We start from the raw sequence: 17,679 nt of genomic DNA, 5'->3' as shown, positions 1-17,679 counted from the left end.
TGAGGAATCCTAAATAATGTAATGTTATGCTAGAGTTTAATCATCAAAATTATACAGCTTATTAGTACACTTAAGCTTATCACTGTTTGGTATAAATCAACCTAACAGTTATTTGGAGGCAAGTGAGAAGAATCGCAGCCTCAGATGTTTACCCCCCAAGATCTTATCAATTGATCAAATACTGATGCATAATTCAGAACAAAACTTTCATTGCAGTTGGGGGAGACTTGCACTGTCAGAGCTGCAGACATTTGGATTGGACTTCAAGTCAGAAGACCCCTTTTTCTTTTCATATGGATTGAAAAATTCAATTCTTCAAATTGAGGAAGAAGCAAACAATAGCTCCATTTATTATAACCAATATATATTCTGAAACCTGCATCACCAATAAACCGAATATCAAGTCAGTTACCTGTCATTTGTAGCACGTTATTGTGTACTAATCGGCTGTAATGTTTCTCTATTTTATAATAGTGACTAGAATCAAAGTAATTAAATAAGTGCATTATGTAAAAGCTAATCCTCTTTCTCGTAGTCATCAGCTGCAGTTTCAATAACAACTGCGTGCCTCTGCCATCCAAATCATTGTAGATGCCACATTGTAGCTACATAATGTGCATTATAGAATGCCTGAAGTTATCTTGCTGCTTTCAGTAGCACTGCTGTAGTTCTGCTATCTTTTCCATTAGAAATGTTCAGCACTGCTCCTCTATACTCTTACTAAAATCTTTCGCTGAATATTGAATATGTTTCATTATTTTAAATTTGTTCCTGCTGCATCAGATGCTGATGATAATAGGTAAATGTTTAAACTTCTGCAAAGAACAACAACGTGAACTTACAAGCAGAAAGTAGTGAAAAAAAAAGTCAGGCTCTAATACATCTCAAAAGACATGTAAGAAATATTGTGAAGTGATAGCTAGGTTAATTAGATTGCGGGGGTTATTCAAAGGACAAACAAGTATGAGACAAAGCATATTATTTTGTTTGGATACAAACCGTTGATCAGCGCTTACTTGGTCCTGTTTTGGTCTCCTCACATGCTGGATGATGCGAAGACTTTGGAAAGAATGCAGAGGAAGGTCACTTGACTAACCCCCAGTGTGAAAAATATTAGGTATCAATATAAGGTAAAAGATTTGTGATTCTATATTTTAGAAAAGCACAGATATGTGTGATCAGACTGAGTTGTACAATGAGGGGACAGAGTCTGTCGCAGTTCCAAAGGTCACATTTCGAATTGTGTAAGACGAGATCTATGTGAAATGCCTGGTTGAGGTGGACATTAAAGTGCATTAAAGGTGTATTAAAGGTGTATTTCAGGTGCAGATTGATCAACTGCACTCGTTTTGATTACCCAGATAAGAATTACCCAGATTCAAGTTCTGCTCCAGGACTTATTAGCCACAGCAGTGTGCATCATTTGGCCAAACAGATTGATAATCAATCTACTAACCCTTTCAATACCTCCATGGAGATTATAACTGCTTAATGTGGAACGGTATTATTTAACCTATAACACTTGTCTCCCTCTTGCCAGCAGAGGTCTAGTACCTGTAGTGCCTATAGCTAACACAAAAAAATGAAGAAAATAGATCAGAAATAAATTTTCCAGATTATTTTCTCCAGATGAGTTTTCAATCTGTTATTTCTGCCATTCACTGGCATTCTCCTGATTTTGGATTGAATAAGGAGAGTATATGTTATGCTGTATCAAGTTTGTAATTATAGGGAGTAGGCTGGATGGCTCAGAACTGTCATTATTCTTATGTCATACCTGTCAAACTTAATTCACAAAAGTGTAATCAATCATTGAAAGGGAGATTATAGAAGTATCACATTTAATTCCTGGAAAAACATGAACAAATTTTATTCTTTACAGTCAAATGTAATTCAATTTTTCCATTAAATATGATCCATATTCAACTACGTTGCAATCAGTCTCCAAAATCATCAATTACATCAATATTGCCTTTGGGTTTGCATTTGTTGTTTTGGTAGATACCTGATAAGGTCTTTTCTTGATCATTGCCCATCTTGTTTCCCGTTTTACACGAAGGTAACGCTTCAATAACTTTCTCTGATACTTTTTTTGACTTCATAACATTCTGAAAAAACATCAGATAATTAAAGCTTGGTAATTCAGAACACAGTATTTTCTTTACCCTCTCAATACTTCCATGTCTTGGAGTTTTGGTTCTACACAATCATTTTTGTGTCTATCATTCCAGGACATTTACTTGTCAACCTTTAGTACGCAATAACCATTTATTTTAATGCTGGTGCTAACCTACCTATTCTTCATGAATTCTTGACCATTAAAATAACAACTATTGGAAAATTCAGCTATTTTAAGTGGTTTGCCTGACTTTCTAGCTGAAGATTTCTTTCTCATGGTAATTCATAACACAGTAGTTCCTCTAACCTCTCAATACTTCCATGTCTTGCTTGGAATTTTAGTTCTACACTATTTGTGTTCATTTTTGTGTCTACCATTCCAGGATATTGACTTGTCATCCTGTAGTTTGCAATTATCATTTATTTTAATGATTGTGATAACCTACCTGTTCTTCACGAATTCTCGGCCGTTAAAATAACACCAATTGGAAAACTCAGCCATTTTCAGTGATTTGTCTGACTTTCTAACTGAAGATGTAGAACAAGTCATCTGCTGAGTGTGGTACTATGAGTTTCACTTTCTCAAAATTGTTAGATCCAATTTATTTTGCATTGACAAGTCTCTAGTCATTAGAGTGGTGGTCAGATCAAATCAATTCAAATAATGGTTTTAATATTCATTCAAATATCAGCATTACAACTTCTACAAAACATTACATGTTCAAAGTTTTAAAAACATCACATGTTCAAAGTTTTAAAAAACTTTACATGTTGAAAGTTTTATTTTAAAATAAACTCATGGTATGAAAAGTATTTAGTTATTAAATGAATTATGATTTTATATACAGAAGACAGAACATAGAACAGTAGAGCACAAGAACTGGTTCTTCAGTCCAAGATGTTGTGCTAAACATGACACCAAATTAAACTAATCCGTTCTGCCTCCTCTTGGTCCATTCCTTGCATAATCATGTCCTTATCTAAAAGCCCCTTAAAAGCCCCTATTATATAGGCCTCCACCAGCAACCCTGGCAGCATGTTCCAGACTCCTACCACTTTCTGTGTAGAAAACTTGCCCCTCACATCTCCTTTGAACTTTCCATCTCTTGCCTTAAGTACATGTCCCTAGTATTAGATATTTCAAATGGGAAAACGATTCTGACATCAACCTTATTTATGTATCTCATAATTTTATAGACTTCTATCAAGTCTCCCCTCAGCCTCCAATGCTCCATCTGAGTTTTTCTTACAGTTCATACCATCTAATCCAGGCAGCATATCCTCTCCAAAGCCTCTATATCCTTTTTGTAATGTGATACTCTAAGTGTAGCCTAACCAAAATCTTATAAAGCTGCAACATCACTTCCTGACTCTTGTACTGAATTTCTTGATCAATAAAGGCAAACATGCCATACGCCTTCTTTACTATCCTATCTACTTGCATGACATTTTCAGGGAGCTACGGACTTGAATGCCAAGATCCCTCCATATATCAATGGTGTTCAGGGTCCTGCCATGAACCATATACGTTTCCTTAACATTTGATCTCCCAAAGTGCAGCATCTCACACTTACCCAGATTAAACTCCACCTACCATTTCTCCACTCATATCTGCAACTGATCTATATCCCACTGTATCCTTTGACAACCTTCTATACTGTCCACAACTCCACCCATCTTTGTATCATCTGCAAACTTACTAACCCACCTATCCACATTTGCATCCAAGCCACTTTTTATATATATATATATATCACAAACAGCAGAGGTCCCAGTAAAGATCCCGTGGAACACCTCTAGACATGGATCTCAAGCCAGAAAAGCACTCTTCCACCACCACTTTCTGCCTTCTATGGGCAAGCCAATTCTGAATCCATGTGGTCAAGTCACCATGGATCCCATGCATCTTAATCTTCTGGATATTTGCATTCAAAAACATAGAAATTATTCTCTGTTTAAAAAGTAGCTTATGTTTAGCTTACACAGAAGAAGAGAGTGAATTCAGAGTTTTAAATTGCTACTGTCAGGTGGGAGCAAAATGTGAAAGTCTTCCAATGAAGGCAAAGGCAAAATCTGTGCTGTCTACTCATTCAAATAATGGTATTACAAAGTCAGAATGGAACATGCTTTTGAGTGTCTCCAAATCTCAGCAAGGGTCTAAGTTAATGTAAGGCTTGAACCACTGAGCGATACCTGCAGTACTTTAAACTAATTTGCACCACTTAAAAGGGTTGGTTAAGAGAATATGAGCAGGAAGAAATGTGACAGAGAGGGAATGGTCCAAGTTTTGCAAACACCCTGCTGGCCTATGGTCAATGTGGAAGTGCATGGAGGAGTCTGACACTAACTTGGTAAAGATCTTTGTACTGAGCTTGAATAATGAAATCTGAACTATGTAAGTGGTGATCAACTCAATCAAAACCCATTCATAATTGAGCCTCCATTGGAAATGTCTCAGCTTTCGCTGCTGCACAAACAGAAGCTATCGGATAACTGGGTGCTGCAGTAGAAGCACAAACTAGTCTCATGCAGGCTCAGGCTATTCTCATGCAAGCTTAACTTGCTATCATGCAAGCTCAGACTGTCCATATCATAGCTATGATTACTAGCATTCAAAAGGGCTTGTACAGCAGTCTAGCAAACTGTCATCTGACACATCACTAGGATTGCTGAGGCACTGCCTGGGAAGAGTGGCAGTGTTTTCGTGGAGCATAAATCTTTGTTTTTAAATTAATTCATGAGATTTTGACATTGTTGACATTACCCACCCTATAATTGACCTTGAGAATAGAATAGAAATTTATTGTCGCATGTATTTTTACATGAAAAATACAGTGAAAAGTTTTATAAGTCACTTTTGGGCGGCACGGTGGCACAGTGGTTAGCACTGCTGCCTCACAGCGCCAGAGACACGGGTTCAATTCCCGACTCAGGTGACTGACTGTGTGGAGTTTGCACATTCTCCCCGTGTCTGCGTGGGTTTCCTCCGGGTGCTCCGGTTTCCTCCCACAGTCCAAAGATGTGCACGTCAGGTGAATTGGCCATGCTAAATTGCCCGTAGTGTTAGGTAAATGTACGGGAATGGGTGGGTTACGCTTCAGCGGGTCGGTGTGGACTTGTTAGGCCGAAGGGTCTGTTTCCACACTGTAGGTAATTGAATCTAATCTTTACCAAGGTACCTATATTAATGGCAGAAGTCAACATAATAAAAAAACGTAAAATTAAGACAAAGTTCATCATAATTCAGTTAATGGCTCCAGGGCTTGTGGAAAGCTGATTAAGGAAACAATTGAAAAACCCAGAAGACGTAGTCAGGACGAGACCACCATTCCAGGGTGAGAACGCCATATCGGGCTGCTGGAATATTGAGCTGGAAACCTCCGCCAAAGAAGACCGCCATGCCAGACCAAGACCACCTACCGGGCCATTGGAATACCTGGAAGCTGAAGATGAAGAAAACCTCTACACTGGGACAAGACCGCAATGCTGAGCTGATATTGCCACTTCTTCATCACTTTCAGGTGCCCAGGCCAACTTGTAATTCTGGGCTGGTGTGTCAGCTTGGGACCTACTCCTCACTCGCAGGGAGACCCCAGGCCAGATCAGAGCCATGTCTGGATTGTCCTTGCATTGCTGCCACTGCTGCCGAAAGCCTCTTCTGTCAACTGCTATTCTTCAGGTTTTAAGATAAAAAATTATGGGAAAACAAAAATTTTTAAAAAAGCAAAAGTTAAAAGAAGAAAAATAAGAAAGCCGATGGGAGCAGATGAACTCTCAGCTCTGCCCCCTAATCTGTCGCCAACTTTTAAGGTGATAATGAGCCACCATCTTGAATATGTAAGTGGCTAACTAAACTCTTTAAGATGCAAATTTACAGTGAATTATATTGTTGTGGGTCTGGAGTCACTGTTGTGTTATAACAAGGTCAGCCAGATTGACCTCAGAATATAAATTCCTTAATTGTGGCTGTTAATCTGGTCCATTCAGGTAGCCTTGGCTGACAGATATACATAGGAGTTCCAGACATTCTGTTCACTTTCAGAGCTGGCTCTGAGGAAGCTGAATCAGTTTCAAGGACTCTTCATGTGTAAATAAAGTGTGACTTGGTGCTGGGGTACCATGCTCTGTGGAGTTATTTCAGCGACAATAAGTGGGATTTATGATGAAACCATGCAAAAGTGTCTACAAGCTGAAACCCAACTGAACTCCAACGGCACTACAATTGGCTGTACTATTGGATAATGCGGCAAGTGAAGCATGTAAGTTGATGGGTATTCTGATGGAAGTGGACACCCTCACCAGTCCAACTGAGCTTGGGGAACACCACTTGAGTGAAGACAGTTGCATAGGCTAACTCAGGACATATCCTGAACAGAGGGACTCTAGGTCAGCCCACAGCAAAATTCCAGAACAAAGCCAAGCTTTGGCCAAATAGTTAAAATTTTCCTCAGAATCCGGGCCAACAAGCCATTGTAGTTGCTGCTGTTATGTAGACTCGAGACAATAAGAGAGTCCCATTAGACCTAAATTGAATAAGAAAACTCATAGGCCAATATGCAGTAAAGTGCACACCCTGGAAAGTCCACCTATATTTGGTTTGGAACAGTTAAATTGCTTAGCAACATCCAAATCAGAACTAATCAAAATAAATATCTGGTTAAATGTCACCTGGTTCGAATGGAGGTCGATACTGGCATGGCCATTTCAATGATCGCAGAACCAATCTTTAAGAAAATTTGCTCTGGACTCCAACCTTTAAGTTTGCATAAGACCTTGGCTAGACTGAGAACCTATACCAGGGAAGCTTTACAATTTAAAGGTACAACTTTGGTTCCAGTCTCTTATGAGAAGCAGCTGATTCAGTTACCACTGATCATAGTAAAAATCTTGGGCCCAAGTTTGATGGGGTGAAGTCCTAATTAAATACATGAATGTTCTTCAGAAAGGTCAAGAGACTATTAAAGAAGCTGTCAGAGGTCCTGTTCACTTTGAGAGCTGACTGTGAGAAAGCTACATCAGTGTCAAGGACTCTCCACGTATAAATAAAAGTTGACTTGGTGATGGGATACCAGTCACTCTGGAGTTATTCCAGTCACGTTCAGGCTATGCAAGGTAGGGGTGGCAATTTCTTTCCCAAAAGGACGTAGGTAAATCAGATGGATTTCTACAATAATCTAGTAGTTTTGCAGTCATTAAAGCCGATACTAGTTAGTTATTCCAGATTCATTTAATTAACAGAATTCAAATTTCACCTATCATGGTGGAATTTTGACCCGTTTCTGTGGATCGTTCATCCAGATCTTTATCATATTGGTCCAGTAATGTTACTTTTTGGCCAGTAATGTTACCACATCTTACAACATGCAGCATTCATTGCCTAATCATTCACATTCTAATGTTACCTGCCAGTTAATCAGGACTGCTGTCACCTCTGCCAAAGTGTTTTATTTAAGTTTCAGTAGAACACATTCTTCGCTTTTTATGTACATTCTCATCGCCTAATTTCTCTATCCGCCACTGCCACTCACTCTAATCCTTATGCAATATGATATGTCTGTCTTCTCATCATGTTCACCAAATGGACTCCATCAAATGAGACTTTCAGTCATTCACAGGCTTTGTTTATCTTAGAAAATATTTTTAAAAATCAAAGGAAGAGGCCAGTCACAAATTTTGAAATGATCAAATGGAGAGGATAGCAATGAAGTTAAGTGAAGTTAAGAGTTGAAGAGATTGGGAACTTACAAAAGGCTGGAGACAGTATTAAAAGCATTTCTGACACACATCTTTCTCCATAAATAACTGAACTATGAGAGACAAGATTATGATGATTGTTACATTGCCACAACTAATTCCTTTATTATTCTTTTGCCTTCCTGAACTTTTGCATATATAGCAAGTATTACTGGAGATGCACAAGAGCAATTCTTTGAAAGATTCCTTTCCATTTGGGCGGCACAGTGGCTCAGTGGTTAGCACTGCTGCCTCAAAGCGCCAGTGACCCGGATTATATTCCAGCCTCGGGTGACTGTGTGTGGAGTTTGCACATTCTCCCTGTGTCTGCATGGGTTTCCTCTGGGTGCTCCAGTTTCCTGGATCCAACGATGCACAGGTTAGGTGAATTGGCCAAGTTAAATTGCCCATAATGTTCAGGGATGTGTAGGTTAGGTACATTAGTCAGAGGAATGTAGCGTAATAGGTCTGGGTGGGATACTCTTCGGAGGGTCAGTGTGGACTTGTTGTGCCAAAGGGCCTGTTTCCACACTGTGGGGATTCTAAAAATTCTATAAATTTGAGGTTGCCAAGCTACAGAACTTGCAATGAAAATATTCCTGTTTCTCTTAGCCCAGTTAGAGATGTCATTGAATATTCATCTTGTGATTCATAATTGACAAGTAGACATGAACAGAAATTGCTTGGAGGTACAGCTATGAAGAGCTTTTTATTATAAGGCACATTCAATGAGATCCTGGCTGATAATCTGATAATCCTCGACTCTACATTCCTTCTTTTTCCCCATAACCCTCAATTCCCTTACTAATTAAGAATCTGTCTATTTCACCTTGAATATATTTGATGTCCTAGTCTCTACAGCTTTGATAAAGAATTCCACAGATTCACTACACTTCAAGAAGAAATTCCTCCTCATCTTTGTCTTAAATGGGCAATTTCTTGTTCTGAGCTTATGGTTTCTGATCCTAGGCTCTCACTAGGGGAAACGCCTTCCCATACCCACGCCTTCCCATTCCTTCGGAATCTTCTATATTTCAATTTAACTTATTCTTCCAAACTCCAGGCCCAACTTACTCAACTTCTCCTCATAAGACAATTTTTCCATACCTGGGATCAACCTCGTGAACATTCTCTGAATTGCCTCTGATTTCAGGATATATTTCCTGAGCTAAGGGGACCAAAACTGTGTAATTGTGGTCTGACTAGTGCCTTGTATAGTTTAAATGATAAAATATTCCGTCCGCTTTGAAATGAAGGTCAACATTCCATTCTAATGCCTGAAATTATTAGATTAGATTACTTAGTGTGGAAACAGGCCCTTTGGCCCAACAAGTCCACACCACCCCGCCGAAGCGCAACCCACCCATACCCCTACATGTACCCCTTACCTAACACTAGGAGCAATTTAGCATGGCCAATTCACCTAACCTGCACATCTTTGGACTGTGGGAGGAAACCGGAGCACCTGGAGGAAACCCACGCAGACACAGGGAGAACGTGCAAATTCCACACAGTCAGTCGCCTGAGGCGGGAATTGAACCCGTGTCTCTGGCGCTGTGAGGCAGCAGTGCTAACCACTGTGCCACCGTGCCGCCCACTCCATTATATGCTAGCTTTTTGTGACTTGTGCTCAAGGACCCCTACAGCCCTCTAGTTCTGTAGCTTTCTGCAGTCTTCCTCCATTTACGTAATAGTTAGCTCCTCTATTCTTCCTAACAAAGTGCATAACCTCATATTTTCCAGCGTTATATTCCATCTACCAAGTTTTTTGCCCACTCACTTAACCTGTGTATATTCCTCTGCAAACTCTTTGTGTCATCCTCACCATTTGCCTTCCCACCTATTTTTGTGTCTTCTGCAAACTTGGCTCCAGTATATTCACTTTCCTCACCCAGGTCGCTGATATATATTGTAAATAATTGTAATCCCAGCACTATTCCTGTGGCATTCGGCTAGTTGCAGGTTGTTGTCCTGAAAATGACGCCCCTTTCCCAACACTATCTGCAATTAGTTAGCCATTCATCTATCCATGCAGATATACTACCTTCAGAACCATGGGCACTTACCTTATTAAGTAGTCTAGCAGAAGGTACCCTTATCAACTGTTTCACTTTTAAAAAGTCACCAGGAGCTTTGTTTCTAGCAGAAAAAATAATTACCTTCTGCTTTCTATGCCTTCCAATCTGAAGAGGTCAAGGTTACCATGTTTCATACATCAATATCCATTTGTTCAAAAAGGTGCAAAATATTTTCAAAGATTTACGGAAGTTTTACTACAAAGATATAGTTTAGCACAGATATCTTTCCTTTCTGAACCCTTTCTCTATCCAGAAACTAATTCCCTGGGGAAACTCAAGAAGTCTAATAAGCTTTATCTACCCTCAACCAACTCTGGTGCTGTTCTGCTTAAGCATTAAAGGGTCTTACATTTCTAACTCTGAAACCCTGAACCTGCTAGACTGTAAGTCATGGAGGCAATTGAGATTGTCTGCTCATTCTAACTATCATTATAATGCAAGACTCCTCTGACGTCAACTCCTCTATCAGTCTGACTAGTAGCTGGCTCTCAGTTACAAACCTAGAATCTTGTTCTTATCCATCTAACTATTAATCAGGCCTGATTATATGGGTGGTGTGGTTCTCTTATGGGAGGGAGGGATGGGATAAAGTGGGGGGAGGGGAGATCAGGAAACTGGTGAAATCAACATTGATCCTGTGTGTGGATGGAGGAAAATGACAACTTTCAAATCTTCTACCATTAGCCCTCCAAATCTACTATTAAGAAACACATTTGCTGCCTGTTTTGTTCATTGAGATTAGGTGTAAAAGCTTATTCGGGATGAATAAGGTTTTAAAAATACAGTCTTCGCGATGAAACCGTGTTAATCCACAACATTCACAAAACATCAAGGTGAAACAAATGGTTTTAGTCAACTGTTTATTGTCAGTGGGTCAGTCTATGCCCATCAATTTTAACAGCATCATATTTTTCACTACCCTTCGACAACAAGCTTCACTGTAATGTTGAGGGAGCCTCAGACATTGAGGTTGTACTATTCAATCCAGATAAAGGGTGGGACTAACAAATCTAGCAATCCCTGGAAAATAAGGGATATATAGACTTGGATAAAGGGAAAAAGGGAGGAATACGGCAGATACTAAGGGCTCAAAATAGCAGAAGCCTGACAGGAGTATAGAATATGGGTCGAAATGTGTGGCGCTGGAAAAGCACAGCAGGTCAGGCAGCATCCGAGGAGCAGGAAAGTCGAGGTTTCGGACATAAGCCCTTCATCAGGAAAGTGGGGTTGGGGTAGCTGGAAAGGCGATAAGTAGATGCAGGTGGGGTGATGGTGATAAGGCAGAGGTGAGGGTGGAGCAGATAGGTGGGTAGGAAGATGGGCAGTTAGGACAGTTTAAGTGGTGCTGAGTTGGAGGATTGGATCTCGGATGAGGTGGGGGGAGGTGAGATTTGGAAAGTGATGAGGTCACCATTGATGCTGTGTGGTTGAAGGATCCCAAAGCAGAAGATGAGGCTTTCTTCCTATCCTTGTTGTGGGTGGAGGGGTGGGGCTCAAGGGTGGAGATATTGGAAGTGGAAGAGATGCGCTGGAAGGCACTGTTGATCACAAGAAGCCATCTGGGATGCCCTGGAATGGAATTGCTTCTCCTGGGAGCAGATACAGCGGATGCGGAGGAATTGGGAGTAAGGGATGGCATTTTTACAGGAGAGGGAGTGGTAGGAGGTGAGTTTGAAGTAGATGTCCTTGTTAAAATATGCAATACTATAGAATATGCAAGGGGGATCTTAAAAAGTAAATTAGGAGAGCAAAAGGGAACTTGAAAGGATTATGGCAGGCAAAATAAAGGAAAATTCTAAGTTATTTTACATGTACATTAAGGCTAAAAGAATAACTAGGAAAAGAGTTGGGTCCATTAAGGATCATAATAGTAATCTCTGCATGGAGCTGGAGGATGTAGACAGGGTTCTAAGTGGATACTTTCTGTCAGTCAATATTCCTACCTACCTAACCACTCCACCCTCCTCTCTGACCTATCACCTTCATCCCCACTCCCATCCACCCATTGTACTCTTTGCTACCTTCCCCCACCCTCCTCTCTGACCTATCAACTTTATCCCCACTATCCATCAATTGTACTCTTTGCTACCTTCTCCCCCCCCCCTCTGACCTGCTGTGCTTTTCCAGCACCACTCTAATCTAGACTCTGATTTCCAGCATCTGCAGTCCTCACTTTTGCCTACTTTCTGTCAGTGTTCACTAATGAGAGGGTCAATGTCAATATAGTTATCAGGGAAAGTGACTGTGATATAATGAAATAAATTAGCATATACAGAGTGTTCTACATGGTTTGGCAGGCTTAAGTGGGGGTAAATATCCAGGACCAGATGAAATATATCCCATGCTGTTGACTGAGGCAGGGGATGAAGTAGCAAGGGTAGAAGAATAGTTTTCAATTTCTCCCTGGCCACAAGTGAGGTGCCAGAAGACTGGAGGACAGCCAATCAGGTCAACTTTTAAAGAAGGGATCAAGGGATAAACTGAGAAACTACAGGCCAGTCTGTCTAACCTGAGTGGTGGGGAAACTACAGGAATCAATTCTGAGAGTCAGAAATTATCTGCACTTTGAGAGGCAGAGATTAATCAAGAACAGTTAGCGTGGTTTTGTTAAAGTCTGACCAACTTAAGAGTCATAAAGGTGTACAGCACGGAAAAAGACCCTTCAGTCCAACTCGTCCATGCCCACCAGACATCCCAACCTAATCTAGCCCCTTTTGCCAGCACTTGGCCCATATCCCTCCAAGCCCTTCCTATTCATACACCCATCCAGATGCCTTTTAAATGTTGTAATTGTACAAGTCTCCACCACTTCCTCTGGCAGCTCATTCCATACACGCACCATCCTTTGCGTGAAAACGTTGTCTCTTATGTCCCTATGAAGTTTTTCCCCTTTCATCATAAACCTATGTCCTCTACTTCTGGACTCCCCCACCCCAGGGAAAAGACTTTGTCTATTCACCCTATCCATGACCCTTATGATTTTAGAAACCTCTATAAGGTCACCCCTCAGCCTGTGATGCTCGAGGGAAAACAGCCCAAGTCTGTTCTGTCTCTCCCTACAGCTCAAATCCTCCATCCTTGTAAATCTTTTCTGAAACCTTTCAAGTTTCACGACTTCCTTTCAGTCGGAGGGAGACCAGAACTGCACATAATATTCCAAATGTGTCCTGTACCAATGTCTTGTACAGCCGCAACATGGCCTCCCAACTCCAATACTCACTGCTCTGACCAATAAAGGAAAGCATACCAAACGCCTTCTTTACTATCTATCTTCGACTACACTTTCAAGGAACTATGAACCTGCACTCCAAGGACTCTTTGTTCAGCAACACTCCCCAGGACCTTACCATTAAGTTTATAAGTCCTGCTCTGATGTGCCTTTCCAAAATGCAGCATTCACAACCTGAATAATTTTTTTGAAGTAGTGATGAGGTGTATAGATGAGAACATCGCATTAGGCACAGTCTACTTGGACTTCAAAAACATTTTTGATAAGGTCCACGTGGGTGACTAATAGCTATGGTAAGAGCTCAGGGGAACCAAGGAAATTTGGCTGACAGGATCCAGAACTAGCTGACTGGCACGATGCAGAGGGTGATGGTTAAGAAGTGATTTTGTGACTAGATGCCTGTGTCCAGTTGGGTTCCACAGGGATCAGCATTGAGGCCCTTGCTGTTTGTGATGTAAATAAATGACTTAGGCTTGAATGTAGGAGGGTTGATCAGTAATTTTTTGGATGATACAAAAATTGGTGGGTGGTAAATAGTGAGGAGGATAGCCTTAGATTACAAGATGATATAGACAGTCAAATGGGCTGATGAGTGACATATGGAATTCAATCAGGATATGCTGGAGGTGATGCACTTAAGCAGGACAAACTAGGCAAAGGAACACATTATGAACAGTCGAACCCTGGGAAGCACCAAGGATCAGACACACCTTGGTGTGCAAGTCCATCTGTCCATTAAGCTAGCGGGACAAATAGATAAAGTGGTTAAGAAGGCATATGGGATTCCGGCCTTTAGTAGCCGAGGCACAGAGCTTAAGAACAGCAAAGTTATGGTCAAACTGTTCAAAATGTTGGTTAGGCAACAGCTAGGTTATTCCATTCTGGAATCAACATAATAGGACGGGGGGGGGGGGGGGGTGATTGCTTTGGAGAGGGTGCAGAGAACATTTACCAAGATGTTGCAGAGTTTTAATCATGAAGACCAATCAGATAAACTGGAGATTCATGGAAAGAGTTAGTCCCCTAGAGCAGAGTAGACTAGTGGGGACATGATTGAGATGTTTAAAATTGAGGGGCATTACCAGGGTAGACAGGAAAGAACCTTTCACCTTGTTGGCAGGATCAATGATTAGGGCAGTGATTGAAGGTAAAGGGCAATGTTTACTGGCAATGTGTGGAATCCGGGACTCACTGCCACTAAGAGCGGTAGATGCAGAAACCCTCATAAGATTTAAGAAATATTTAGGTTGAATTTGCAAAATCAAGAGGTACAAGGCTATGGGTCAGGTACTAGAAAATGGGATTAAATAGGTGATTGTTTTTAACAAGTGCAGTCTTGTTGGGCTGAAGGGCCTTTAATTGTCATGTGTTTCTTTGTAAATCATGATTCTGTGTATCATAAATACCACAAACAAAAGGACAACCAAACCATATCAGCCCAAATAGAGATACCTTCAGATAGCTTCTGGTTCAATGTCACTAATGTAAATTTAGATCTTTAAGGTTTAAGGTTTGAAAAGCAAATGCAGGTATTCATAATTTGAAGAATCTTTCAGCACTAAAATCAATATCACAAGACAGCTGGAGATTACTTTCAAAGAAAATGAAACCAAATCAGTTTTTTTGATTGGTATTGCATATAAATATATGAATTATCAAATGGATGTTGAGATGAGAGTGTAAAAACAAAAACAGAATTAGTTCCAAGAGATCATGCTAGCAATTGGGAAAGCATAAAACAATTTACATGTTGGATTTTAGATACACTGTCCTACAATGTTGATATTTAAAAGAATCCAGGACCAGATTTTAGATTCTTGCACTTATGTGAAGCGCAAGAGATCATTGTTATCGCAGAGAAACTTTCATGTTTAAAATAGTCTGAATTTTTCAAAGAACACTTAGTAACTAATTTATCAAAGACTAAAAATTTACAAACACGTCTACTACCTCATCTAGGTTACTTGTGGATGCAACTGCATCTTCTTTCGCTGATGTTCTCTTTTGTAAAGATTTTTGAACAGCCTGTAAAAAATTTGGCATGTTAAAACAGTCATACTTACTACACTACAAAGCAACAGGTTCCTCAAAATCTCCACATAATTTATTACTTCAATTTCAGATAAGAAAATGGAAACCATCCACCTGAACTGGGATAAATTCTGAAGCGAACAGCACAAGGGATTTCAAAATTATCTGCTCTCTCAACGTTGCTCCAATTTATTGAGCCTTAACTTACCTTCACCTCTAAATGTTAACCACGGCTCCTCTTTCAGCTTGATTGCTGCCCACCGCCGCTCCTCCCCCCCCTACCCTCCTAATCTATAACTACCATCTTGGGCGGCACGGTGGCACAGTGGTTAGCACTGCTGCCTCGCAGCGCCAGAGACCCGGGTTCAATTCCCGCCTCAGGCGACTGACTGTGTGGAGTTTGCACATTCTCCCCGTGTCTGCGTGGGTTTCCTCCGGGTGCTCCGGTTTCCTCCCACAGTCCAAAGATGTGCAGGTCAGGTGAATTGGCCATGTTAAATTGTCCGTAGTGTTAGGTAAGGGGTAAATGTAGGGGTATGGGTGGGTTGCGCTTCGGCGGGTCGGTGTAGACTTGTTGGGCCGAAGGGCCTGTTTCCACACTGTAAAGTAATCTAAAGTAATCTAATCTAATCCTAAAGTCGATCCTGTTAACTCTGAGGCAAGCTTGAGAAGAAGAAAAAGGAAACCCAACTCAAATGAAGAGAAAGGCTCCAAGCGGACATATGAGCTGAAAGTTCTAATTTAATGTTTCATCACATCAGCATTCAGCTCAGTTCAAGTAATGATGTGTCAATACTTATTCATCACCTTAGTTACAATTTTATTGTAAAATACAAGCTTGAGCTACAAGCTGTGTTGCAGTAGCATTTTGTTTAGTGAAGCTTGAGATTTTCCAACATGTTAGTAACAATCCTTATGATCAGTGCACTATCACAGATTATTCAGAAATGTCAATAACTTAATCAAATGAATGGTATACATAAAATGATTATTCAAAACACACTCATTTATATTTCAATAATCGGCATGATCATCATTGTTCCGATCACATTATAATGCCAAGCAATAGTAAAATACTGACACAGAGCCTTCAATTTTTTTTCACAAATCATAAACAACGCAGTGCTACAAAATTATACTGATAAAAATTCCTCATTAATAAGGTGATAACAGACAGTAGTAGTAAAGATATCAAAATGGTAGAGTGAATACAAGTAGAGTGATAATTACAAACTAAAAGGATCCAATTTCAAAATAACATTGGCCTATCATAATTTGGGATTTAATTCCATTTTCTTGATAAAGAATAAGATAAGTTGGATGTTTCAATAATGCCTCACACAAGATTAGTAAACGAAATTAAAGCCTATGGGACTGGGGGCAATATATTTGAATGGACTGGGAATTGGTTAATGGACAAAAAATAGGAGGGAGAAATAAACAGGTCATTCTCAGGATAGCTGGATATATATTACTATTGGGGTACTGCAAAGATCAATGTTGAGGCCATAGCTGTTCACAATCATATAAATGATTTTGATGTTGGGACAAAATGTAATATTTCCAAAATTACTGGTGATATAAAAATAGGAGAAAATGTGAGATGTGAGGAAGATGCAAAGCAGGTTCAAGGCGATTTGGAGGAGCTAAGTGAATGGGCAAGGATATGGCAGATGGATTCAAATGTGAAGAAGTTTAGGAAAAACAGAAAAACAAAGTTCTATTCATAATGAGAGAGTTTGGCAAGAACTGATGCCCAAAAAGACCTGGTGTCCTTGTTCATGAGTCATTTAATGCTGATAAGCAAGTGCAGCAAGCAATTAGGAAGGCAAATGGTACATTGGTTGGCATCATAAGGGGATTGAGCACAGGGGTAAAGATGCCTTACTGCAACTGTAATGAGCTTTGGTGAGACTGAACCAATAGTACTGTGTGCAGTTTTGGACACCTTTTCTAAAGATGGACTTGGCAAAGAAGGATTATAACACAGTTTAGGATAGTGGAATTGCCTTATGAGAAAGATGATAAAAACATTGAGCCAGTATTCAAAGAAGTTTCAAAGAATGAAACTTTCAAAATATTTACAGGATGTGGCAGGATGAATGCAGTTTAATTCCATTTTCTTGATAAAGAATAAGATAAGTTGGATGTTTCAATAATGCCTCACACTAGATTAGTAAACGAAATTAAAGCCTATGGGACTGGGGGCAATATATTTGAATGGACTGGGAATTGGTTAATGGACAAAAAATAGGAGGGAGAGACCTTCCACCTTACCAACCTTCGCATAAACCAAATCATCCGCCGACATTTCCGCCACCTCCAAACAGACCCCACCACCAGGGATATATTTCCCTCCCCACCCCTCTCCACCTTCCGCAAAGACCGTTCCCTCTGTGACTACCTGGTCAGGTCCACGCCCCCCTACGACCCACCCTCCCATCCTGGCACACTCCCTTGCCACTGCAGGAATTGCAAAACCTGCGCCCA

At 40.4% G+C, this 17,679-nt stretch overlaps 1 protein-coding gene across 9 annotated transcripts in view; it reads right to left on the bottom strand.

Moving 5' to 3' along the window:
• Nucleotides 1-17,679, bottom strand: part of cfap36 (cilia and flagella associated protein 36) — a 151,706-nt gene that overhangs the window by 54,668 nt on the left and 79,359 nt on the right. For 8 of the 9 annotated variants that reach the window (XR_006312539.1, XM_043696015.1, XM_043696013.1 and 5 more), the window contains 2 exons: nucleotides 15,109-15,183; nucleotides 2,006-2,108 (listed from right to left, as the gene is read on the bottom strand). Coding sequence is in view for 8 of the 9 variants with exons in the window: in XM_043696015.1 (XP_043551950.1) it covers nucleotides 2,006-2,108; nucleotides 15,109-15,183 (178 nt within the window). In the remaining variant the exon portion in view is untranslated. The remainder of the gene's footprint in view (nucleotides 1-2,005; nucleotides 2,109-15,108; nucleotides 15,184-17,679) is intronic. The other variant, XM_043696019.1, reaches the window with a different exon arrangement.

Source organism: Chiloscyllium plagiosum, chromosome 9 (assembly GCF_004010195.1).
Source record: "Chiloscyllium plagiosum isolate BGI_BamShark_2017 chromosome 9, ASM401019v2, whole genome shotgun sequence".
NCBI classification, from domain to species: domain Eukaryota; kingdom Metazoa; phylum Chordata; class Chondrichthyes; order Orectolobiformes; family Hemiscylliidae; genus Chiloscyllium; species Chiloscyllium plagiosum.
This window is presented reverse-complemented; position numbering and strand designations above follow the sequence as displayed.